The sequence below is a fragment of the Hyperoodon ampullatus genome, assembly GCF_949752795.1.
Source record: "Hyperoodon ampullatus genome assembly, chromosome: 8".
NCBI classification, from domain to species: Eukaryota; Metazoa; Chordata; class Mammalia; order Artiodactyla; family Ziphiidae; genus Hyperoodon; species Hyperoodon ampullatus.
In genome coordinates, this window is record NC_136921.1 from 23,070,307 (window position 1) to 23,096,524 (window position 26,218).

The following is a 26,218-nucleotide window of genomic DNA, read 5'->3' on the forward strand; positions in this document are numbered from 1 at the left end:
AAATGAGTAATGTTATTTCCTCATGGACTGATAATAGGGTTTTCCACTTGAAATGTTTTATCTTTTACCCCTTTCCCAAGTTCATTGTCTGGAAGTGTCTTAGAAATTTTCTAAAAGAATATCAGCGCTTAAGACCTCATCCATTCAAAACTTACGTTGTGACAGAGTGTGTCATTTCTAAACACAACCCAGTTATTCTCCAATATGGGATAAAGTTTTTTAAAAGCCTTTAAGGCTGACTTTGGAATATTTATGTTTGTGTCATTTTAATTGGTTCTCCCAAACAAAAATTAAAACTGCTTTACCTTCATTTTTCTTCCTCTTGTTATAGCAATTAATATTTATTTCTTTTTCTTTTTTTTTTTTTAATTTATTTTTGGCTGCGTTGGGTCTTCGTTGCTGCTCACGGGCTTTCTGTAGTTGTGGTGAGTGGGGGCTACTCTTCATTGCGGTGAACGGGGTTCTCATTGCGGTGGTTTCTCTTGTTGCAGAGCCCGGGCTCTAGGTGTGCGGGCTTCAGTAGTTGTAGCACGCAGGCTCAGTAGTTGTGGCTCATGGGCTCTGGAGCGCAGGCTCAGTAGTTGTGGCACATGGGCTTAGTTGCTCCATGGCATGTGGGATCTTCCCAGACCAGGGCTCGAACCCTTGTCGCCTGCATTGGCAGGCGCAGTTCTTAACTGTGCCACCAGGGAAGCCCAGCAATTAATATTTCTTTATTAATTCTTTCCCCTTTGGTTTCACCTTTCACTTATATGATCCTAAGATCTAATTTCAGCTATCACATTTTTGGCCTCTGAAGAGCAGGTTCATTTTAGTAAGTAAAAGCAGGTAAATAGAGAGCATACATTCTTATTACTTTAAAAAGGAAAGAGAGAAAAGTTTCTATAGTCTTGAATTTCATAAACTTTTTCTTTATTTCAACTCAGTGGCAATAGAGTTGCCATCTTACTTCCCATAGTCACACATCACTTTTCACACAAGCATTACTCTCCAGGATGGTTGATTCATATTATTGTGTGATTCTGGGCTTTTTTTCTTCACCTTTCATCTCTGGACCCCAGAGCTTATTGTACAAGATTATAATTTCAAATGATTATATAAATGAAATGCAATTTAAATAGAGTAAGAGTAAAATTTTAAAGAGAGCAAAAGTCTTTTTTTTTAAGTTTATCAATTTTTAAAAATATTTATTTTATTTATTTATTTTTGGCTGTGTTGGGTCTTTGTTGCTATGTGCAGGCTTTTTCTCGTTGTGGTGAGCGGGGGCTGCTCTTCGTTGCAGTGCGTGGGCTTCTCATTGTGGTGACTTCTCTTGTTGCAAAGCACGGGCTCTAGGCGTGCGGGCTTCAGTAGCTGTGGCTCGCAGGCTCTAGACCACAGGCTCAGTAGTTGTGGCACACGGGCTTCGTTGCTCCGTGGCATGTGGGATCTTTCCCCGACCAGGGCTCAAACCTGTGTCCCCTGCATTGGCAGGTGGATTCTTAACCACTGTGCCACCAGGGAATTCCCGAGAGAGCAAAAGTCTTAAACAAGTAATTTTCCTAAACAATCCAAACCAATTTTCTTTCTTGGTGTCATCATTCACCCAGCCGTTCAAGCAAGAAATATGGGAATCATTATGGATTTTTTTCTGTCTCTTTCCCATCTTATTTCTTAAGCTTTCCAGTGAACTATGGACTCTTTCTAGGTTTATTGATAGTAATTAGTGCTTTAAACAAAAAAATTATATGATTTTGAGTATAATTTGTCTTATTTTTAAATGAAGTCTAAAAGTAGAAGAAAACCTCTCAAAATGGACAGGTGGATTCAGAGGATTCACAGCTAAAATATTTTTCTTCCTCCAACTTGTAGATTATTTCTAGTGTGTTCTGGTTGCATTCTTGTGATGCTAATATGACCAGTCCCAAATTGGAAGATGCAATGAAGGAATTCTGCAGCATACCTCTTCCAGAGAGATCCCGTCTGTCTTACCTCATTGGACTCACTCTTCTGCACTACTTAGACATTTACAACTTCACATACAAGGCAAGTTGCTGTTGATGAAATATTTTAATATTTATAGTATAATATAAAAAATTGATTATACCTGTATGCTCCCTGATACTATAAGGAATGTGATCCATTTATAGAGCTTTTGGAATTATAGCTTTATTTTAGAGCTAAGTGAAACCTTAGCGATCATATATTGTAAATTTGCATATTTAATAGATGAGGAAATTAATATTATGGCCTTATTAACTCTCAATTTGTATATCCAAGACCAGGAATTAAATTTAATGTATACTATACAAGAGTATGAAATACAAATGTTATAATAACTTATTTAAAAAGTGAATGCACATTAATTTGGTGGGATAAAAATAAAGATTAAAACAAAGTTTTTCGTTTTCAAGTAGAAGAATCCAGGTTTTTTTGGGTATTTAAAAAAGTACTTTTTGTGTTTCCTTCATCAAGTTTTGATAGAGACTACCATTATTTATCCAGTACAACAAAACAGTGGTCATTATTAGAGCTGTAAAGTCAGCAGTAACTCCATCTTGCAATAACTAGATGCTTTGTAAGTACTTAGTGAATAAAAAACTGAAAGAAAAATATAAACATAGGAAAATTAAACACCTATATCCACCCAAATCTATACTAGGTCAAAATTATTTACATGTTATTGAAAACACTGAAAAAAATTTTTTTTCTCTTTAAGAAAAACCAGAAGCAGCACAGCTGACTTATGTTGTTGATGCATTTCAGCAAAGGGGATGAAGGCATTTTAGGACTAGTTACAAATAATCCTGTTCAAAGTCATCATTATCCGACCCTTATATTCTGCAGTGGCCTCCTAACTGGCCTCCCTTTCCTCCACACTTGTCCCCACCACTCCCTGAGCAGCAAGAGTGATCCCTTTAAAACTTAAATCGTATTATGTCACTCCTCTGCTCAACACCTTCCCCAGTGGCTCCTCATTTTATTCCTGTAAACCCTCAAATCCTGCCGGGGCCCCAGGACCTGCACAACCTCTCCTTATTTCTAAAATCCCACTTCCTACGTGGCTACTCCTTGGGCCCAGGGCTGCTGCATGGGACCACTCCAGGCCATGCCCTTCACCTGATTTGCTGCACTATGTGTCTTTACTCAATATTGACCTTCTTAATAAGATACCCTGACAATCCTATTTAAAATGCAACCAACTTTCATCTATAGCCCTCTCAAACCTCCTTTCGATGCTCTGTTTGTTTTCTGTTACACTTCCAGCATACTGTGTATTTTATTTAGTATTCACTTTTGTTGTTTATTTTCTGTCTACCTCTATTTGGAGTAAGCTCCACAAGGGCCTCTTTGTTCACTGAAACATTTCAAATGCCAAGAACAGTGCCTGGCCCATAGAAGAACTTAGCAAATAACCATTAACTAAATGAATATTTATTTTACATAACTTAAAATGCATATAAATTGATATTATTAATTTTTTAATCTCAAATTTTAATACTTATCTTACAATGTCTTTGCAGAGCACATGTCAAACCAACTATTTCTTGTTGAGTATAGTAAATAAATATGTGCATTTTAGAAGCAGAAGACCATTCCTAATTCTTTCAGGTATTGCAAGTAAAAATAATAAAAATTTCCCATCATTAGTCAGTTTATTTCAAATCAGTGTTGGAATTCCTAGAATTTTGGCAGAACTGGAAGAAAAATTAAAATGTTGAATCTGATTTAGAAAAATCTGATTGCAATTAATAGCTATGTTATTGAGACAGCTCTGTCTTTGTGATATTTCTCCAAATGAATCTTGTCCTCATATAGTGGTCTTTGACCCCCTTGGACACACCAAGAGCTTTCCCTCTTCATGAACCTCACAAATCTTTCCCCCTCTGTCTATTACCTTCCTCTCCTTATTCCTCCTATGGTTTGTTCTTTCTCCCCTTTGGGGTGTCATCTTGGAAAGACTTCTTTTGATTTCTTAGCTAAACTCCCTGCCTCCTCATATTCCCCAGCTTTTTGTTCATTGATTTGTTTCATATCTGTTTCTGCTATTATTACAAAACTCCCTGAGTGGAAGGATGATGCCAGTTTGAGTACCACTGTACCCATCACCTCGTACCCATCACCTCACCCAGTGCTGGGAACATAACAGGCACTCAGTTAATGTTTGTTGAATAATTGAGTGAATGAGAGAATAAAATTAAAATTTTAATTTTAAAAATATTTTCAGTGTTTCTTCCTGCAACAGAAATACATTAGGGGATTATGATTAAACCTGATAGACCACATGAGCTTTTTGACAGAGCTTTTCTGATTTTAAGGAGCACATTATATGATTTTTGAATAATGGTGTACATGAAGAATTATGTAATTGACATTTGCCTTTCTGACTTTTAAAGTCATTTATTTTTGGCAGAGTTATTGAGGTATTATTTTTATGTTATAAAATTCACTCATTTTAAGTGTACAATTTAATGGGTTTTTTAGTAAGTTATAGAATTGTGCAACCGTTACCACAATCTGATTTTGTAACATTTCTATCAACCCCAAAAAAACCCTTGTGTCCATTTACAGTCAATTCTCATTCTGACCTCTAGCACAGGCACCCTCTAATCTATTTTCTGTCTCTATGGATTTGCCTTTTTAGACATTTTATTTGAATTGAATCATACAATATGTGGTCTTTGTGTGTAGCTTTTTTCACTTAGTATAACGTTTTGAGTTTCATGCATGTTGTAATGTGTCAGTAAGTAATTTCTTTCTTTTACCAAATAGTATTCCAATTTAAGGATATAAATTTTGTTTATCCATTCATTTGGATTGTTTCCACTTGTTGGCTATTGTGAGTAATGCTGCTATAGACATTCCCATACAAATCTTTGTGTAGACATATTTTTTCATTTCTCTTGGGTAAATGCCTAGGAATCCAATTTCTGGTTGTATGGTAAATTTATGTTTAACTATTTAATAAACTTCCAAAATGGTTTCCAAAGTGACTGTACCTTTTAATATTTTCACCAACAGTGTGTGAGGGTTCCAGTTTCTCCACAAAAATAATTTCTTTTTTTGTTGTTGCTGTTCCTGTCAGGTGCTTTTCCCTAGGGAAAATCAAAAGCCAGTAGAAAAGATGATAGAACTCTTCATAAGGCTAAAGGAGATTCTCAATCAGATGGCTTCTGTCACACGACCGCTGCTAGACAAAATGAGATCCCTGAAACAAATGCACCTGCCCAGAAGTTTTCCATTAACACAGGTAGAAAAGTCACCCAGTAATATTCTTGCTGGAAAATTCCTTTTGTCATCTTAACTTTTATTTGAGATTAGTTATAATACATTCAGCTACAAATATAGTACATTGACAAAAATCACTTACAGAAAAACTCTTCTACTCTGGCAAAAGTTTTTGCCACTTAAATTGGAGAAGTTTAACGTCGTACATTTACACTTGGGATACATGTTTTAAAGGAATTGTGGAATTATAAGGATCGTCTAAGCATTATCAGGTTTTCTTCTATATTGTTTTCAATAGCATTTATAGCTCATATAATGTTAATAAATCATGTATTTTTATCTCACAGGCAATGTACAAAAACAACCGGCTAAATACTTCACAAGGATCATTTAGTACCATTTCCCGAGCACTATGCTCCCAAGGAATTACCACTGAATATTTAATTGCCATGCTGCCCTCTTCTCAGAGGCAGAGAGGCAACCACACCAAGGATTTTTTGACTTATAAATTAAGTAAAGAGCAAATTGCTGCAAAATATGGAATTCCCTTACATGCCAGTGAGTATACTTCAAAATCAGCATGGTAATGTCGCCTCCTAACAACATGGTCTGCTAAATCTTGGCCTTTTTTTTTTTAATTGGATGTATTCCCTGTATTGTACAATATATCCTTATAGCTTATTTTATACATAATAGTTTGTGCCTCTTAGTCCCCTAACCCATCTTGCCCCTCCCTCCTTCCCTTTCCCCACTGGTAACCACTAGTTTGTTTTCTATATGTGTGAGTCTGTTTCTTTTTTGTTATATTCACTAGTTTGTTGTATTTTTTAGATTCCACATAAAAGTAAAATACAGTATTTGTCTTTGTCTGACTTATGTCACTTAGCATCAATGCCCTCCAAGTCCATCCACGTTGTTTCAAATGGCAAAATTTCATTCTTTTTTATGACTGAGTAATATTCCATTATGTGTGTGTGTGTGTGTGTGTATATATATATATATATATATATATATACCACATCTTATTTATCCATTCATCTGTTGATAGACACTTAGGCTGCTTCCATGTCTTGGCAAATGTAAATAATGCTGCTATGAATATTGAGGTGCATGAATCTTTTCTAATTAGCATTTTTGGTTTTTTTGGGTATATACCCGAGTGGAAGTGCTGAGTCATATGGTAGTTTTATTTTTAGTTTTTTTGAGAAAAACTCTGTACTGTTTTCCACAGTGGCTGCACCAATTTACATTCCCACCAGCAGTGTACGAGGGTTCCCTTTTCTCCACATCCTCACCAATATTTGTTATTTTTGTTCTTTTTGATGATAGCCATTCTGACAGACGTGAGGTAATATCTCATTGGGTTTTGATTTACGTTTGCCTGATGATTAGCCATGTTGAGCATCTTTTCATGTGCCTGTTGGCCATCTGCATTTCCTCTTTGGAAAAATGACTATTCAGGTCTTCTCCCCATTTTTTAATCGGGTGTTTTTTTTAATGCTGAGCTGTAATCTTAGCCTTTTGTAATAAATGAAGCATTAATTTTCCCTAAGAAAGCACTCATACAGCACTTAACCACACATCAAGCATGTTCTGCATATCAACTCATTCACTCTTCACTTACCTATGAAGTAGGTGCTACTATAGCTGCATCTTAGTAAGGGAAATGAGGCACAAAGTGATCGAGTAACCTGGACACCATTGTCCAACATGAAAGTATCAAAGCTATGATTTGAACCCAGGCAGTCTGCTGCAAAGTCTAGCCTCTTAACCACTACACCTTGCCAGTAAATGATAAAATGATGTGCCTTAAATCTGCTCAGGTCAATATTTTTTCTTAACTTTTTAGAATTAAAAATTTGTATCACACACAGAAGAGCTTCATGAATGTAGCAGAATTATAAACATTCAGTGGCACATCAAAGCTGTTTACTTGATCTATAAGCTTTGAGATGTAAAATATGATTGGCTGAGCTTTTCCAAACAATATAGGGATGTTTAATATAGCAATTGGATTGATGCATTTATGCATCTTTTTATTCATTCAACAAACATTTATTGGACAGCTCTTATGTATCTAGTACAATAGCAAACTTTTGCATATTTTTAAAAATTAAGGGCTGGTGAGGAATATCTGTTGGAAGACATTCTGAAATGTGCTTTTCAACCTTTCTAACTCCTCTTGGCAAAATGCCATCACTTACTATGCACTTGCTTATTGGATTAAACTTTTACACCTAAAAAAGATTTGTTACTATGCTTTCTTACTTTGATACCAGATGCGTCACATTTGTTAGTAACAAAGGAAGTATAAGGCATGTATTTTGGGGTGCTATAACAATAATATTTGTCAGTTTACCATGAATAGATTTTAAATGCATGTATTAAATGGTTTTATTACACTTTTTCTTTCCAGCACCATTTTGCTTTTCTCTTTATAAAGACATCATTAATATGCCTGCCGGACCTGTGATTTGGGCTTTCTTGAAACCCATGTTGCTGGGAAGGATTTTGTACGCACCATATACCCCCATCACAAAGGCAATAATGGAAAAGGTTTGACCATTATCAAAGTTTCTATCTTGAGTATTCAGATGATTTTTAAAGTAGTCAGCTTCCAAATTTAGTCTAGCTGGCTCAGATTTCTTTATAGCCTACATACTATTCCCTTTGGCTTTCTGAAACTCTTAACAGTTCTCAGCTTCTGCCCTGTATATGTGTAATGTATATGTGTAAACAATGTAGATTGGGTGGTGGCTCCTTGAAGAGAAATGAACCTTGTTAGCACTTGAGAATGAGGTTAGTTGGAGCAAGACCTCAGATTTTTCAATTTATCTCCAAAAGCAGAAAAGTTTCCTACAACTAGCATCTAAGTTTCAAAGTATGTAAAAATAATTCCACTAGAAAAAACAATATTGGGCATTATATAACTAGTTTGAACAAAAACAATTGCTAAATTATAGATTATTGGCTTCATATTTGGTTGTACAACTTAATATCTTATATAGAGGATAGGTGTTGAGAAAGACATTATTAATAGTAACTATACTTATCACCTACCTAATATAACCATAATAGCATTTCTCTCTCACTTTTAAAGTTGGCTTTAGTGATTTGAATTATAAACTTGATGCTTTTAAAATGATAGCGTGAAAGTAAAAAAAAAAAAACACTTCTTTACCATTACTTGGTCATTAAACTATAGTTTATATAAATATAAATTAGTTTTAGGTTTATATAAAAATAAACATGAAGTCATCACTGATTTCTAGAATGATCTTTGTTTTCACTGTTTGTGTTTTAATACCTTATTTGCTTTATTGACTACACACTTTTACATAATTTTGCATAAATGAAGTCATTAAATGCTTATTTTCTAAGTGCAGTCTTTTTTTTCTTTTCTTTTCTTTTTGCTTGACTCTCACCTCTCTTTCTCCCTACTTGATCCTACTCTTCCTTTCATGTAAAGTAATGAATGTTAGCATTCAAGGATGTGGCTTTCTCTAATTTATGTGCATTCCTCTAATCCTTTATATATTATTATACTGTATGCACATTCATATGCAGAATGGTCATTGTTTGCATTATTAAAATGAGGTTTCATTATAATACTTTTCTGCATATTACTTTAGTCACACAGCAATACCTTGTGGAAATTCTTCCAATTCAATAGATTTAGTTTACTCATTCTTTATGAAGATTGTAAATTTTTTCATACTATGGAACTTACGCAGCCAATCCTCAATTGTTGAACATTCTTTTTGTTTCTAGTGTTTGCTTTTGTTTTTTTGCTCATGTAAGCAATGTGGCAACAACTACTTTTGTGCCCATGACTTTACACAGTGGTATTTTTATTTCACAGAGGTGAATGTTCAAGATTGAGGGATTGAAGAATATTATATTCTGTTTTAATGACTATTGTCAGATTGCTTTCCAAAAAAAACTATATACATCCACCAGCAGTACATGAAAGTATTCTTCTTATATCCTTGAACTAGAATGTTTCTTTAGTAGTAAAGTATACCATTGGCAAAAATGGGTAACTTGTGAGAATTCCAGAAGACATGCTTTTGGCTGTAAATTTTCTGTGGACATGAAGTAAACCCTAGATTTTCCAGAATTTTTATAAGTGATCTCGATCCTATAAAAGCTGCCACTTAAAAACTTTTGACCATATAGGAAATTTCTGACAATGTTCTACTAACTCTACTTTTTAGAACTGTTTCTTGAAATTATGTAACAAAACAACCTTAAGATACCTTTTTGAAATATAGGAAAAATACTAATGGACCAGATTTGTTTCTGTTTCTTCAAGTCTAATGTAACTCTGAGGCAGCTGGCAGAATTAAAAGAAAAATCTGAAGAGTGGATGGATAAGTCACCATTTTTCATGAATTCCTTCCACCTGTTAAACCAGACGATTCCATTTCTCCAGGTAGGAGATGGTTCTGTTATTCACTTTTATATGAATTGTAATTCTTTGAGATTTTAATCACCATCGTTATGTGAATGGGCAGATAGTAACTTAGAATCCATATTCAACAGATTAAAATTGCCTCTGCTCCAGAGAGCAGATCTGAGACAGGATAACAGATCTGTCACTCATGTTTGTAACCATCCTCACCTCTTATACCACAGTTTCTCTGTATGTAATTCAGAGATAAATCATTTTACAAGTTGATCCTGAGGCATAACTAGTGATGTAAATCTATTTTCCAAAATTAAATGCAATAAAAACTACTTAAAATCTGCTTATTTTATTTCTCTAGATTATGTTTTGCTATTTTAACTGAACCAAAATTCCTAAAATACTAATATTCTGAAGAAGAATGTTAAATCTAGGGAGTTCTTTGGTCAAAACATTTGACACTCTATTTTAGGTTAAAGATTTGAGAGTGTAACTCAAATCCAATACACACTAGTTGAAAAGTATAATCTTCAATTCCCATCAAAGATGCAGGGTTTTTTGAAAAGGATGCAAGTAGTGTGGGGAAATGTTCCAATCACAAAGAGAGCTATTGGCAGCTAAACATCAAGCAGTAGAGTTAGACCCATTATCAATAGGAGAAGAGAAAATTTTCAGGAATGATGACAACTTAGGAACTTCAAGAGAGTATGGCTTGTGTATTCAAAGACTTGAGAGAGGCCCTTGGAAAATTGATGGAGCCCTAGAAGATGTTTGCAGCAACAAAAGTGCCCTTCTTTATAATCATGCTCAAGAAGTTAAACATAGAACAAAGAATTTGTGTCTTACAACTCTGTTAGAAAAGTTATACACAAAAGATGCTTTACTCAGTCTTTGTTTTGACTATCAATTAGTGCATAGTTACAATTACAACCTGAATTTTGTTATAAATGATAAAATTAATTTCTAAAATAGATATTTAACACAATTAATACAAAATAAACTTTTCATCAAACATCTTCTCCACAATTTACTATTAAATTTAGTTCTAATATTAAGCATGTCCATTTATTTTAATATTCTACTCTTCTCTGATCTTGAGCACATTACTATCTTGATTAAATCTCAGTCCCCCCCGCCCCAGTTTTACTGAGAAATAATTAACATACATCACTGCATAAGTTTAAGGTATATAGCATGATGGTTTGATATATACATATTATGAAATGATGACCATAGCAGGTTTAGTTAACATCCATCATCTCATATAGATACAATTTTTTTAAAAAAAGGAAAAAAAAATTTTTCTCCTTGTGATGAAAACTCTCAGGCTGTACTCTCTTAACAGCTTTCCTATATGTCATACAGCAGTGTTAACTATAGTTATCATGTTGTAGATTACATCCCTAGGACATGTTTATCTTATAACTGGAAGTTTCTACCTTTTGACCACCTTTATCCAATTCCCCATCTCTCCACCCCCTACCTCTGGTAATCACAAATGGCTATTTTAAGTGGCCTTTTTTAGTGAATCTCAGATAACAAAGGCTACATGGACGGTACTTTTGACACATGTGTTTTCCTCAGTAGAAAATTGCTCTTTTCTCCTAAAACTTTTTTTCTGTGAACAGATAAAAATTCTACACATATTATTTCATTAAGGAAAGTTTTGTTGGCTAAAGCAGTGAATTAAGAAAGGACATTATCTGTGCATAACAGTTCCAAAGTACAGTAATTTGCTAAGAAGAAACGCTATGACCATGTCCATAAAGGGATCATCATCTAATGGGAGTATCTTTATTTTGTTCTAGACCAAAATAAGTTCTTGTTCTCAATTATTGAGGAAAACTTATTTCTGAAAATGTGTACAGAATTTGAAGCTTCAAGCTTTTAGCACATGACCTGGCTTTGCCATTGTGAACTCTTAGGCAAATGACTTAAAATACTTGCTACAGTTTATGAAACTCTAAAATGGGTCCATTGATAACCACTTCACAGACTTGTGAAGATCATATTGTGGAAGCATTTGAAAATAATATTATATATTATAGATAGACAGGATTGATTGTAACAGGAATGATAAGAGAATGGAAATAGAGTTTGATGGATTGTCTCTGAATTGCAACTAACACAGTGCTTTCCTTATTAGTAACGTTCTGATTCAGATTTTCTACAATGTGCAAATTAATTCCTGGTAAATAGTTAGATTTTAAAGAACTTGGGTTATCATAGTGTATAGCTGCATGATAGCCATCTGTCTTCATGCTACCAATTACTCTTAGACTCCTCAGCAACTATAGATTTAGCAAATTAATTCTATTATATATATGCTCTATTAATACATATTATTCTTAATCATTTATCTCCATGATAACAAAACAAGATATTGGTAGAAGGACAGAATAATAAGTAGTTCTGAGCTGTCCTCTAAAGGGAAAACAACTTAAGCCTAGGTCACATAAAAATTAGGCCATAAATTTACACACAAGATGAATAAACATTTCTTTAATCAAGCTGAAGTCTCTCTCTTCAACTTTCCTTTCAACCCTTATTAATTGTACATCCTTAGGGAAATTTACATAGCTTCTTGGGCCCTAGCCTTGTCCTCTATTAACTGGGGATAATAATAGTACTTACCTCTAGGTATTATTGAAAACTAAGTGAGAAAATCAAGGTAAGGTAAACTCTATTAGACAGTGCCCAGCACTTAGTAAAATTTCAATAAGTATTACCTAGTAGACAACTACAGTGGTAGAATTTATGTCTCCTAATTTGCAAGATAGCTACAAAAGCCTTTATATTTTTAAAGCACTATTTTTTTTTAAATTTTCAGTCTTTCCATGAGTTACTCCATGTAAAGTTTTATCATCAGTTTATTTTTCCATGTTCACAAAGCTGCACTTATTACAGTATAAAACAATACCATAATAATTTACATTTGACTAATCTGATTAGATACCACTTTACAGAAAAGTAACCTGAAGCTGGAAAAGGCTGAGTGCTTGCTGAAAGCCTCTGAGCTAGGAAGTAGTAGGACTAGAATACAAATCAGTTGGGAGCCTTTGCAAAATGGTGCATTAAAAATGCCCAGTAGTGGGGCCTCCCTGGTGGCGCAGTGGTTGAGAGTCCGCCTGCCGATGCAGGGGATACGGGTTCGTGCCCCGGTCCGGGAGGATCCCATATGCCGCGGAGCGGCTGGGCCCGTGAGCCATGGCTGCTGAGCCTGCGCATCCAGAGCCTGTGCTCCGCAACGGGAGAGGCCACAACAGTGAGAGGCCCGCATACCGAAAAAAAAAAAAAAAAAAAAAAATGCCCAGTAGTGGTACCTCATTTCACTGTGGTGTTATTAGAGAGACAATGATTAAACATGTTTTCTTTTTGTATTGAAACTGATTCCCTATATTGTTAGAATACTCTAAGAAACCCCTTTGTGCAAGTTTTTGTAAAATTCTCCGTGGGACTTGATGCTGTTGAACTCTTGAAACAGATGGATGAACTCGGTGAGTCCAGATTCACAAAACTTTTATTTACTTGTCATGTCAGAAATGTGAAAAGCATTGTGCCATATAAGATCTTCTTTTCCTTTTCTTCTGTATTTGGTTCCTATCTAGTTATCCTAAGAAAAGTAAAATCCTGGATATATCTATCCATCTTCTTCCTAGTTAGTTGTATAGTTACAAGTAGTAATGATTATTTTGATACCTAGTGCCTGTAGTTAGTTTCAATAATTATAATGCAATATATTCCGTGTAAATGCAGCTTGTCCTTCAATCACAGGTAGGTTGCTACAGGAGGACACTTTTTTGGGGTAACTTGATGAAAAGCAAGTCTTTAAGGACAAAAGAAGATGAAATGGTTTATTTCTGGCTACATTTATAATTTTATCTCCACTGGCCTTAGTATCACTTTGACTAACTCAGAATGTAACCAGAAGAAGTTATAGAGTTAGCAAAAACAAAACAAAAGCAATGCAGAGACTCAAACGAAAATAAACCTAAATCACTATTCAAGGTCGGCTCCTCCTCTCATGATCATTTAAAAGGAACAGGCAGAAGAGGATCAAAGAAAGCTGTCTGAACTTATGCATTCCCTCTGCCACCCCACCTTCAACATAAGGGATGCAAGATGTCTAATTCAGTCTGTGTCTGATTCCCTGTTGCTATGCAACCATGGGTAAGAGGAAGGGAATGAAAGCATCAGAATTTGACCACAGTAGAGCAAATGCCCCTCCTCCTCCCTAGTGCTACTGGGACTTATGTGATTTAGGTTGTAAACCAGTGGAGAGGAATTATGCCTACATTTATATTCTGTATAATTTTATGTACTTTATGATAGTCAACCCTGTTTGATTAAAGAAAGATGTTAGTGATTCTCTAAAATTATCATTTGGTAAGGAAACATTTGATCAAAATATCAGGGATAAACTACAAATTTCCTATGTAGTTTTTTTTTTATTTCTAACTTTAGATATAGGAGATGAGTTTTAGAATTTAAAAGAAGGTTAAAATGACTACAGCAGTGAGACTTACTGTCTGTGTAATTGTATATTTAACTTAGTATCAAAGAGGTTTTATAGTTTGGATTTGGGGAGCACTGACTCTTCATAGCTCTATCTACCAGCATTTCTGAAGAACCCTTTGCTGTTGTATTGATTTCCAATGGCCGCTGGAGGCCACTGTTCAACCACAATTTTACCCCTCCCCCACCAATGTCTATATGAAGCAAAACATGTCATTTTAAATTCTAATGAGAGGTGCATTTAAGAAGTTGCCCTCTGTGAGAAATTTAGTCTTCTGTTGGACCATTGTAGAGACATATTTGGGTTCTGTGAAGAGGGATTTATGATATCACAGCCTTCTCAGTATTCATGATGATCAAGTCAGTGAAAATTTAATTGGCCAAGTGATTTATTAACTTGAAATTTTACATTTACCCTTTGTCTCAGTTGATTTCCTCATAAGGAATCATGAAATTGAAGAGCAATTAAATCCTCTTTCTTCCAGAGTAATTACCTGAAAAAAAAATCTTGATCATTTTATCTAGATTAATACAGATATGAATAGAGATAGCTCACATAAAGTTTTAAGTCAAACAGTATTAGAAAGTTGTAACTATGTGGCATAGATTGTCACCTGAGAAATGATTCTGTATCACAACTGACTGAATGATGTCATTTATTTGTTCTACACACTCTGCATAGACTTTCCTTGCCTAAATTCTTACATCTGCATTCCCTGAACAAAGCAAGCATTTCTGTTTATTCAAATGCTTCACCTCAAGTTTATAGTTTTCTTCCTAACTATTGCAGATAGATTTTTAAAAATTATTCACCTTTAGTCTTTGGTTAATTAAATTGTAGCAGAATATACTTCTGAATTAGTTTGTTCCATTCTTTGTACTTGGGTTTACTGTGTCTGTAACTAGTTCAACATTCTCCTCAGTGAACATTTGCACAGCTAGCTACATTTTCCCAGATACAGAGTACTAGATATTTTTAGAGTAAATTCTACAAGTTCTTATTATTTATAATCTAGTTTAAGGTTTACTACTTACCAAAAAATCAGTATTTTGTCCTGTTACTACTAGAAACAACATTATAACACAACATTATAATATGCTTTGTGTCTGTTTTTTTTTTTCTTCTTTAGATATTCTAAGGCTAAAATTAGAGAAAGGCATTGACCTCATTGATCATCTTAACACACTGTCTTCCCTGACAGTAAATATTTCCTCCTGTGTATTATATGACCGTATTCAGGCAGCAAAAAGCATAGATGAAATGGAAAGAGAGGCTAAAAGACTCTACAAAAGCAATGAACTCTTTGGAAGTAAGTGTTATTCTACTAGAATTTGAGCTTCTCTCTGTACTAAAATTGGCCAAATTCTTCCCTCACTTCTTTCATCCAGAACTCAGAAAAGTAGTTGGGGGTGGAGGGAGGACACTGTCCCCTCTGATGTCCTTAGAAATGAGAACCTTTCATGTAGGCAACCAACCGTATTGGTTGAGGAGCCTTCAATATGTGTAATTTTGTTGGTATGGTTAAAATTAAAACTGTAAAGGATTACATAGTTACAAGATGAAGTTGAGTCCATCCTCATAATCAGTCAAGATTATTCATTTGTGTGTGTGTGTGTGTGTTTAATTTCAGTAAGTGGTTTAGAGTGATATATTTAATCTGGCCACTTAGTTTGTGATTATCTTCTCAAACTCCTGCTTTGAGCCTCTGAGGTTGTCACTTTCAGTTAGCCATCTTTTCTGTAAATTAGAAGTCTGACCTTACTGTCACATTACTAAGTCAGTTGCCTGTTTGGCTGCCCCCTATGTGTACCCTCCAAACAATGAATAATGTCAACCATAAAATAACCTTCTGATGTTGTTGCCATTTTATTTTTAGGTGTTATTTTTAAGCTTCCTTCTAATAGCAGCCAGCACAGAACCTATGACTCTGAAAACGTCTCTCTTCCTCCTGTTGTAAAATATACCATCCGCATGAGTCTCAAGACCTCACAGACCACAAGAAGCATAAGAAACAAGATATGGGCCCCAGGGCCACACAATTCTCAGTCAAACAACCAGATCTATGGCAGGGCTTTTGTTTACTTACAGGATAGTATTGAAAGAGCAGTCATTGAATTGCAGACTGGAAGGAACTCCCAGGAAATAGCAGTCCAGGTCCAAGCAATTCCTTATCCCTGCTACATGAAAGACAAGTAAGTCCATGCACTTCCAGGCATTTTAAATAATCAACCCCTTTTTTTAGAATTCATTTCTTTTCATTCATTCACATGTGTCACATTGAAAGGAATAACATTCACCAAACCTTTGTCAAATGCTTGTTTCAAGGAAAAGATCCACAATATAGGGCACAGCTCACTATAACTGCCCATCGCTACCCAAATGGTGCTAAAGTTCTACTAAATGATCCATGTTTTCTTTAATATAATCCTTAGCCTTCCAAGTATTTTGGCCCCCAAATTAAGAGAGTTGGACTCCAGACTTGAGTGCATCGCTGCATGATTTTGATGTTACCCACTCTCAACTGGTTTTACTTTTCTCTAATCAAATAAGGATGTTAAACAAAACAATCTTAAAATCCCTTCCAACTCTCAATTTTAATTAGAAATATGTGAATGTAAGGTCAGTTTTACAGAAAAAAATTAATAGAACATTATTGATCAACTCTCTAAGATAAATATTGTGCTATCTGAAACTATTTTATGTATTCTCAGTCCACTTGGTAGGAATCTTTATCTAAAATCGTTTTGCTAAATGAACAAAAAATGTAAAGATCATGCTTTTAGACAATTGAATTTGAATATTCAATAAATTTTCCAGTAGGGTAACACTGAATGGTTCTTCCACTCCGACCACAGTAAGAAGATAAGGGTGGTTGGCTAAGTTTTTCAAGCTCATTCTACACAAAAGCTTGAGGCTGAATATTACTTTAAATGAATTGTGCTTATTATTCAGCCCAGTTATTGCAGTTTATATACAATTGAGATGGGTCTGGATTTTTTTTTTCTGTTTCTTTCAATGCTTCTGTCTCCTTTGACTGCTTCAAGAGCTATAGAGATGAGGTTATGTAGCTGTTTGTGCAGCAGTGATACGAGAAGACAGGTGATGATTCTGTCAGCAGGTTGTCAAGGTTACCTACTTATTGTAGAAGCCAGTCAGGACCTTGTTGCCTAAACCATGTGTGAACTGAAATGGCTTGCATGAATAGTAAAGACCTGTGGTTTCAATTAAATGAAAATTCTCGTCTATTTTCCTTCTGACTTTCTTCCCCTTGTAAATTTTAGTACCTAGGATGGTAGTTACCTGGATGTTTCTTTTAAGAGTAAAGTAACTGTACTCTGCATTCTTCATGGGAGTATGAACATAATGCCTTAATGTACCCATATAAACTCTTTGTTGCATACAAAGTGCTTTCACATATATTATTTCATTTGTTGCACCAAACAACCTCATAAAGTGAGAGCAGATATTATCAGCCACGCTTTCCAGATGAAAAAATTGAAATCCAAGTAAATCGCCTGAAGTTGAATAGCTGGTACTGCATTGGTCCATTAATTACAATACCAGAATTTTCTCTTTCATACTATACCAAACCTAAAATACACAGTCACTTGGAAGAAACATTAGCGGGGATTTGTTATTAATGAATGAAGGCCTTTGCCTAATTCCAGGGCCAGAAACAGCATCAAGGCTGGACCCGATCCAAGAGAAAATTCATTCAACAAATATTCTTTAAGTGCTTCCCCCTTGCCAGTTTCCCAGGAACCAAAAAAAATGGATTTGGCCCCAACCCTCACTTCTCCCCCACTAAAAAATCCTTCATATCTCTGTTGGTGATACACTTCTGATTCTAAAGTGAAAATGAATGCTGGTGATGTCATGTTCCATGAATATTTGCATCTTTCATGGGGAACTTGAAGGTAATTCCTTGGCCTTATAGATTAAAAAGAAAATGGCCTTGGGACATTTCTGCAAGTGAAAGTTTCAGTGGAGCCTAATATGTAAAACAGATCAATTTAGAGATTCTCTCATTGAAAACTACTCCTTTGCCTTAGCCCATAGTTGGCAGCTAATGTCAGAATCATGGTTCTTAGAGTGTGGTCTCCAGACCAGCGGCATCAGCATCACCTGGGAAATTGTTTAAAATGCAAATTCCAAACCCCATCTCAGATATAATAAATCAGAAGCTCATGGGTAGCGCCCAGAATCTGTTTTAAAAAGCCCTTCAGGTGATTTCGATGCATGCTCAACTTTCAGAAACACTGCATTTGAACATTCATGTACTATGGGCCAGCCATTCAGGAGTATATTTAGGGCCCAATGAAGTCTTCCAGCAACCCTCTAGTTACCAGAAAAAACATTTCTATACTGTTTATGAAACATCCCCTAGAGCATTATTTTGAGGAATCCAAGTTCTTTGCATTTTAAGTCAAATGATTTTGAGTTTCATTCTATTTCATTTTGGGAAATTTGGTTTAATAATAACTATGAGCTTCCAAAGAGTAGATAAATACAGTAATTTGAGAAGATATATCTTTTAGCTAGGTAAACCAATCATCATCTAATTTTAAATCTGCCTTTTAGATAAGAATTTAGTTTAGACAGAAGGGCTTAGAGCCTTGTAATTATATCTGTATAATAATTATTTTCCTGAACAGGACATACACAAACACCCTTTAAACAATTTAGCAATTTTATCTAACAATCCAGAACTGTTTTACTCTTGCAGCAGTACGGCAAGAAAATCATGCACTTACTGTTAAGTCAGCTTCACACTTCATAAATGAAAGAGTCATAATAATAATTAGTCTCAATTTCAGAGCAGGAGTATAATTTCAATGTAGGAGGGAGTGTGTTCTTTATATATTAAAATATGCAAGTGTGACATTCATTTTGGTCACTGGATTTTTGTTTTTTTGTTTTTGTTTTTCCTTACAGCTTCCTAACCAGTGTCTCTTATTCCCTTCCAATCGTGCTCATGGTTGCCTGGGTTATATTTATAGCTGCATTTGTAAAAAAACTTGTTTATGAGAAAGACCTCCGACTTCATGAGGTATGTTGAGAATCTCTTATTAAATAAGTTGTACATGGATATAATTAATTACCATGATTTTCGTCATACCTATGCAAACTCAGAAAGCCTGACCCATACCTGGTGAATTAGATGGAAAAATGTATTATGAAACATTAAGGCAGCTGGTACGGCAATATTTTGTCTTCTCAAAAAGTTGTGTAGAAGTTATTTTATAAATGCTTCTGAAAAACGAAATCTGAATAATTCTGAATAAAATCTGAGTACAATTTATGATCCTAACAGTAATTTTTGCCCAAGAAGTTACCTGTAAGACTTAGGATTTAACAAAAGAATTTTAAATAACAATAATAACTATTAAGGCAGGAAAATTGTTGGCATAGTAACTAAATGAGTCTAAATGAAGATATAGTTATATAGATATAGACATAGATGTTGATATAGATAGATACAGATTTGGACGTGGACAGAGACATATGGCTTGTTTCAGCTCTCAAGAAGCAAATTGTCTTTCCAGTATACCTTGTCTCCTTCAGTTCTCTTTCACTGACTTGTGATTTATAGAGACTAAGAATTTCATGTTATGCTACTGATTAGGTTAATAATATGATGATGAAAGACAGGACCTGGGATGTAAAGCATGATCTCTTCTTGAGCATATTCTTCATCATTATCCCCAAATCCAAAATATCTCACTTCTTTTTAGAATTTATGAAAAAGCATTGTGTGATTTTTTATTGTATTAGAGTAGAAATAATTTTATCAGCTAATCCTTTAATGAGCCCATTCTTTACATTCACTCATGAAGTGACAAGATAGCGGAAACATTTCAAAACTGAGGGACAATAATTATTGCAGGCCTGGCTGACAATCTGAAACAATGAGGTTAGAGTAACCTGTTAGCCCAATTGTACTTTTCAGACTTACTTTGCCAGTGCTTTTAGGCAATTGATTATTTCTCCTTACAAAGTACAAATTACTGCTTTATGTTTTTCTCAGCTCAACATCAGACTTCCAGGGCTGTCCTAGAGTTTGAACCCACACTTTTTACCTTTCCTATTTGAATTCTTGGTGATCTTCAGCTGAATTTTTATATTTCAGTTATAATTTGGTAGAAGTCTCATCAACTGGTTTGAGCCCCATTGTTTCCAGGACTGTGTACAATGTTTTCTTAACCCCAATTTAGAAACTCGAATCCATGCCCTGGACCATAACTTTGGTTGCAAGCTCCTACCTTATATTTCTCTGTCAGGTTCCTGGTACTCAGAAGTGAATCTTTACAAATTAAAGGAAAACTTTGAAATAGAAAACTGTGATAGAAACTGAGTTCTTTTCTACAGCACAATAAGTAATCTACCTTAAAAATATAAGTAAATATAAGCACGTGCGTGTGTATATATGTGTTGTGATATGTCTATTATGTATATATTATATACGTATATGTAAAATACATGCATTCTGTATTATTTTGGTTTGAAAATAGTACTCTCTGGGGGATTCCCTGGTGGTCCAGTGGTTAGGGCTCTGCACTTCCAATGCAGGGGGGAGCGGGTTCAATCCCTGGTCGGGGAACTAAGATTCTACACGCTGCATGGCACGGCCAAAAAATAAATAAATAAATAAATAGTACTCTCTGAATGCATCTATGGATGTCATCAAAAAACATCAAAGCACAATAAAGAGTTTTTCTCAATAGAAGACATGAAAGACATTTTTAGCAATGAACCAGTTTCTGTTTGGTAGCTTTGTGTCTTCATTTTGCAGGCATCTACTTTCAAAATTTAACTAGCTGGTCTTGGGGGTCAAAGTTACATAGTGGAAGATCACTGAACTTGGAAGCAGAAAATAAGGCTTTGAGTCTTCCAGTTCATATTCACTTGGTCCCAGTCCCTTAAACTCTCTGAGTCTTGTCATCTAGACTTCATTCAGCATTATATTTCCAGAATGTACTTTCTCACTGCCAGAACAGAAGAGGTATTCGATTATTCATTTTTTTATCAATTCTAAGAATGATTTTTTTTTCACATTTTAAAGCCTCTGAAATTGAGATGTATTTGATAGGGTGTCATAATTTATTTGGCAGTGATTTTTCTTTCTTGGTGGCATGTAAAATAATGACACATCTTAAAATTAGCAGTGCCCTAAATTTAAAGGAATATGGTCTATTCATGAGATGAGTTGATGGAAGCTGGTGTGGAATGAGTAGAATATTTCTAATGCCCCTGCTCAGCCTCCCTCCTCTGCCAACAGTTCTAAACTAACCTCCTCCTTTTTAAAGATGAAAAAGCTGAGCCCAGAAAGTGAGAGGTGACTTGATGAAAACTATGGGCTAGATAATGGTAGATCTGGGTCTAAAACTGAAGTGTCTGGACTTCTGACCAATTCTTTTCCATGTCATAGCTACCTTCTCTCTCACAATTTTATTTTAGTACCCTAGACTCCTAACGACTATTGAAGATGATGGTGGATAAACTCTTAGGTTACCAGTGACTCAAGAGCACTTTTTAATATTATCATTTTAATATTTACTAAGATCTAAAGCTGCCCATTCTCTTCTTCCTTTTCCCAATTGAATAAAAAAGTAAACAAACAAACAAAACATTTTTCCTTCTGTAATTGTTGTCGCAGCTAGACAGAGAAACCAGGTCAGTTGCTAATTCAATGAAGCCATTCACCTTTGAGCTTGTTATGGTATGATTCTAGTAAACTCCTTTAACTTGTTAAAGAAATTTAGCAAAATACTAATGCCCAATAAGTTTATTGATAAAATTAAGCCTGTAGTTAAAAAAATAAGCTATTTCAAAATGTCTTGCAATTGAGTTTTATTCTGCATTCCTTGCTTTTTAAAATTAAAATATTAAATCTGTACAAAAGCTGATTTTATATCACACCAAAGAGGTTTTTTTCACATTATGTTCTCAGTTTCGTGGTTAGTTTCATCTCTTTGCTCTAATATAAGTCATTTATGGGGACTTGATGGTTTATATTGCTTTGGAGACAAAATTTTGGAGTTGTCCTCTCCCTCAGTTCAGACAGGTAACCTAAAATATCTGTGGTCAGCAGACAGATTACCAAAACTTATGCAAGAGTCTGTAGTCCTGTGGTGCTTCACTTGAGGCAATTTTTTATGTCTTCTTTTTTTTTGAATGCTAATTTATTCTTTTTTTAACATCTTTATTGGAGTATAATTGCTTTACAATGTTGTGTTAGTTTCTGCTGTATAACAAAGTGAATCAGCTGTATGTATACATATATCCCCATATCCCCTACCTCTTGCGTCTCCCTCCCACCGTCCCTATCCACCCCTCTAGGTGGTCACAAGGCACTGAGCTGATCTCCCCGTGCAATGCAGCTGCTTCCCACTAGCTATCTATTTTACATTTGATAATATATATAAGTCCATGCCACTCTCTCACTTTGTCCCAGCTTAACCTTCCCCCTCCCCATGTCCTCAAGTCCATTCTCTACGTCTGCATCTTTATTCTTGTCCTGCCCCTACATTCTTCATAACCATTTTTATTTTTTTAAGATTCCATATATATGTGTTAGCATACGGTATTTCTTTTTCTCTTTCTGACTTACTTCACTCTGTATGACAGACTCTAGGTCCATCCAACTCACTACAAATAACTCAATTTCATTTCTTTTCATGGCTGAGTGATATTCCATTGTATATATATGCCACATCTTCTTTATCCATTCATGTGTCGATGGACACTTAGGTTGCTTCCATATCCTGGCTATTGTAAATAGAGCTGCAGTGAACATTGTGGTACATGACTCTTTTTGAATTATGGTTTTCTCGGGGTATATGCCCATTTGTGGGATTCCTGGGTCATATGGTAGTTCTATTTTTAGTTTTTTAAGGAACCTCCATACTGTTCTCCACTGTGGCTGTACCAATTTGCATTCCCACCAACAGTGCAAGAAGGTTCCCTTTTCTCCACACCCTCTCCAGCATTTATTTTTTGTAGATTTTTTGATCATGGCCATTCTGACAGGTGTGAGGTGATACCTCATTGTAGTTTTGATTTGCATTTCTCTAATAATTAATGATGTTGAGCATCCTTTCATGTATTTGTTGGCAATCTATATATCTTCTTTGAAGAAATGTCTATTTAGGTCTTCTGCCCATTTTTGGATTGGGTTGTTTGTTTTTTTTGATATTGAGCTGCATGAGCTGCTTGTAAATTTTGGAGATTAATCCTTTGTCAGTTGCTTCATTTGCAAATATTTTCTCCCATTCTGGGCACTGTCTTTTCGTCTTGCTTATGGTTTCCTTTGCTGTGCAAAAGCTTTTAAGATTCATTATGCCCCAAAGATAAGGTGACCTATATGCATAAGTTTATCTCTGGGCTTTCTATCTTGTTCCATTGATCTATAATTCTGTTTTTGTGCCAGTACCATGCTGTCTTGATGACTGTAGCTTTGTAGTATAGTCTGAAGTCAGGGAGCCTGATTCCTCCAGCTCTGTTTTTCCTTCTCAAGATTGCTTGAGCTATACAGGGTCTTTTGTATTTCCATACAAATTGTGAAATTTTTTGTTCTAGTTCTGTGAAAAATGCCATTGTAGTTAGACAGGGTTTGCATTGAATCTGTAGGTTGCTTTGCGTAGTATAGTCATTTTCACAATGTTGATTCTTCCAGTCCAGGCACATGGTATATCTCTCCATCTGTTTGTATCATTTTTAATTTCTTTCATCACTGTCTTATAGTTTTCTGCATACAGGTCTTTTGTCTCCTTAGGTAGGTTGATTCCTAGGTATTTTATTCTTTCTGTTGCAGTGGTAAATTCGAGTGTTTCCTTAATTTCTCTTTCAGATTTTTCATCATTAGTGTATAGGTATGCAAGAGATTTCTGTGCATTAATTTTGTATCCTGCAACTTTACCAAATTCATTGATTAGCTCTAGTAGTTTTCTGGTGGCGTCTTTAGGATTCTCTATGTATAGTATCATATCATCTTCAAACAGTGACAGCTTTACTTATTCTTTTCCGATTTGGATTCCTTTTGTTTCTGTTTCTTCTCTGATTGCTGTGTCTAAAACTTCCAAAACTATGTTCAATACTAGTGGTGAGAGTGGGCAACCTTGTCTTGTTCCTGATCTTACTTGAAATGGTTTCAGTTTTTCACCATTGAGGATGATGTTGGCTGTGGGTTTGTCATATATGGCCTTTATTATGTTTAGGTAAGTTCTCTCTATGCCTACTTTCTGGAGGGTTTTTATCATAAATGGGTGTTGAATTTTGTCAAAAGCTTTTTCTGCATCTATTGAGATGATCATATGGTTTTTATTCTTCAGTTTGTAAATATGGTGTGTCACATCGATTGATTTGTGTGTATTAAAGAATCCTTGCATTCCTGGGTTAAACCCCATTTGATCATGGTGTATGGTCCTTTTAATGTGCTGTTGGATTCTGTTTGCTAGTATTTGGTTGAGGATTTTTGCATCTATGTTCATCAGTGATATTGGCCTGTAGTTTTCTTTCTTTGTGACATCTTTGTCTGGTTTTGGTATCAGGGTGATGGTGGCCTCGTAGAATGAGTTTGGGAGTGTTCCTCCCTCTGCTATATTTTGGAAGAGTTTGAGAAGGATAGGTGTTGGCTCTTCTCTAAATGTTTGATAGAATTCTCCTGTGAAGCCATTTGGTCCTGGGCTTTGGTTGTTGGAAGGTTATTAATCACAGTCTCAATTTCAGTGCTTGTGATTGGTATGTTTATATTTTCTATTTCTTCCTGGTTCAGTCTCAGAAGGTTCTGCTTTTCTAAGAATTTCTTCCAGGTTGTCCATTTTATTAGCATAGAGTTGCTTGTAGTAATCCCTCATGATCCTTTGTATTTCTGCAGTGTCAGTTGTTACTTCTCCTTTTTCATTTCTAATTCTGTTGATTTGAGTGTTCTCCCTTCTTAATGAGTCTGGCTAAAGGTTTATCAATTTTGTTTATCTTCTCAAAGAACCAGCTTTTAGTTTTATTGATCTTTGCTATTGTTCCCTTCATTTATTTTTCACTTATTTCTGATCTTATCTTTATGATTTCTTTCCTTCTGCTAACTTTGGAAGATTTTTGTTCTTCTTTCTCTAATTGCTTTAAGTGTAAGGTTAGGTTGTTTATTTGAGATGTTTCTTGTTTCTTGAGGTAGGACTGTACTGCTATAAACTTCCCTCTTAGAACTGCTTTTGCTGCATCCCATAGGTTTTGGGCTGTCGTGTGTTCATTGTCATTTGTTTCTATGAATTTTTTGATTTCCACTTTGATTTCTTCAGTCATCTTTTGGTTATTAAGTAGTGTATTGTTTAGCCTCCATGTGTTTGTACTTTTTACAGGTTATTTTTTGTAATTGATATCTAGTCTCATACTGTTGTGGTCGGAAAAGATACTTGATATGATTTCAGTTTTCTTCAATTTACCAAGGCTTGATTTGTGACCCAAGATATGATCTATACTGGAGAATGTTCCATGAGCACTTGAAAAGAATGTGTATTCTGTTGTTTTTGGGTGGAATGTCCTATAAATATCAATTAATTCCATCATTTTTAATGTATCATTTAAAGCTTGTGTTTCCTTATTTATTTTCATTTTGGATGATCTGACCATTGGTGAAAGTGGGGTGTTAAAATCCCCCACTATTATTGTGTTACTGCCGATTTCCCCTCTTATGGCTGTTAGCATTTGCCTTACGTATTGAGGTGCTCCTATGTTGGGTGCATAAATATTTACAATTGTTATATCTTCTTCTTGGATTGATCCCTTGATCATTATGTAGTGTGCTTCTTTGTCTCTTGTAGTAGTCTTTGTTTTAAAGTCTTTTTTGTCTGATATGAGAATTGCTACTCCATCTTTCTTTTGATTTCCATTTGCATGGAATACCTTTTTCCATCCCCTCACTTTCAGTCTGTATGTGTCCCTAGGTCTGAAGTGGGTCTGTTGTAGGCAGCATATATACGGGTCTTGTTTTTGTATCCGTTCATCCAATCTATGTCTTTTGGTTGGAGCCTTTAATCCATTTACATTTAATGTAATTATCGATATGTATGTTCCTATTACCATTTTCTTAA

General features: G+C 35.1%; 1 protein-coding gene across 2 annotated transcripts in view; it reads left to right on the top strand.

Moving 5' to 3' along the window:
* Nucleotides 1-26,218, top strand: part of ABCA12 (ATP binding cassette subfamily A member 12) — a 180,935-nt gene that overhangs the window by 97,633 nt on the left and 57,084 nt on the right. For both annotated transcript variants that reach the window (XM_079710645.1, XM_079710646.1), the window contains exons 15-23: nucleotides 1,852-2,025; nucleotides 5,066-5,230; nucleotides 5,556-5,766; nucleotides 7,625-7,764; nucleotides 9,524-9,643; nucleotides 13,023-13,113; nucleotides 15,262-15,441; nucleotides 16,009-16,324; nucleotides 19,068-19,182. In XM_079710645.1, the coding sequence (XP_079566771.1) occupies nucleotides 1,852-2,025; nucleotides 5,066-5,230; nucleotides 5,556-5,766; nucleotides 7,625-7,764; nucleotides 9,524-9,643; nucleotides 13,023-13,113; nucleotides 15,262-15,441; nucleotides 16,009-16,324; nucleotides 19,068-19,182 (1,512 nt within the window). The remainder of the gene's footprint in view (nucleotides 1-1,851; nucleotides 2,026-5,065; nucleotides 5,231-5,555; nucleotides 5,767-7,624; nucleotides 7,765-9,523; nucleotides 9,644-13,022; nucleotides 13,114-15,261; nucleotides 15,442-16,008; nucleotides 16,325-19,067; nucleotides 19,183-26,218) is intronic.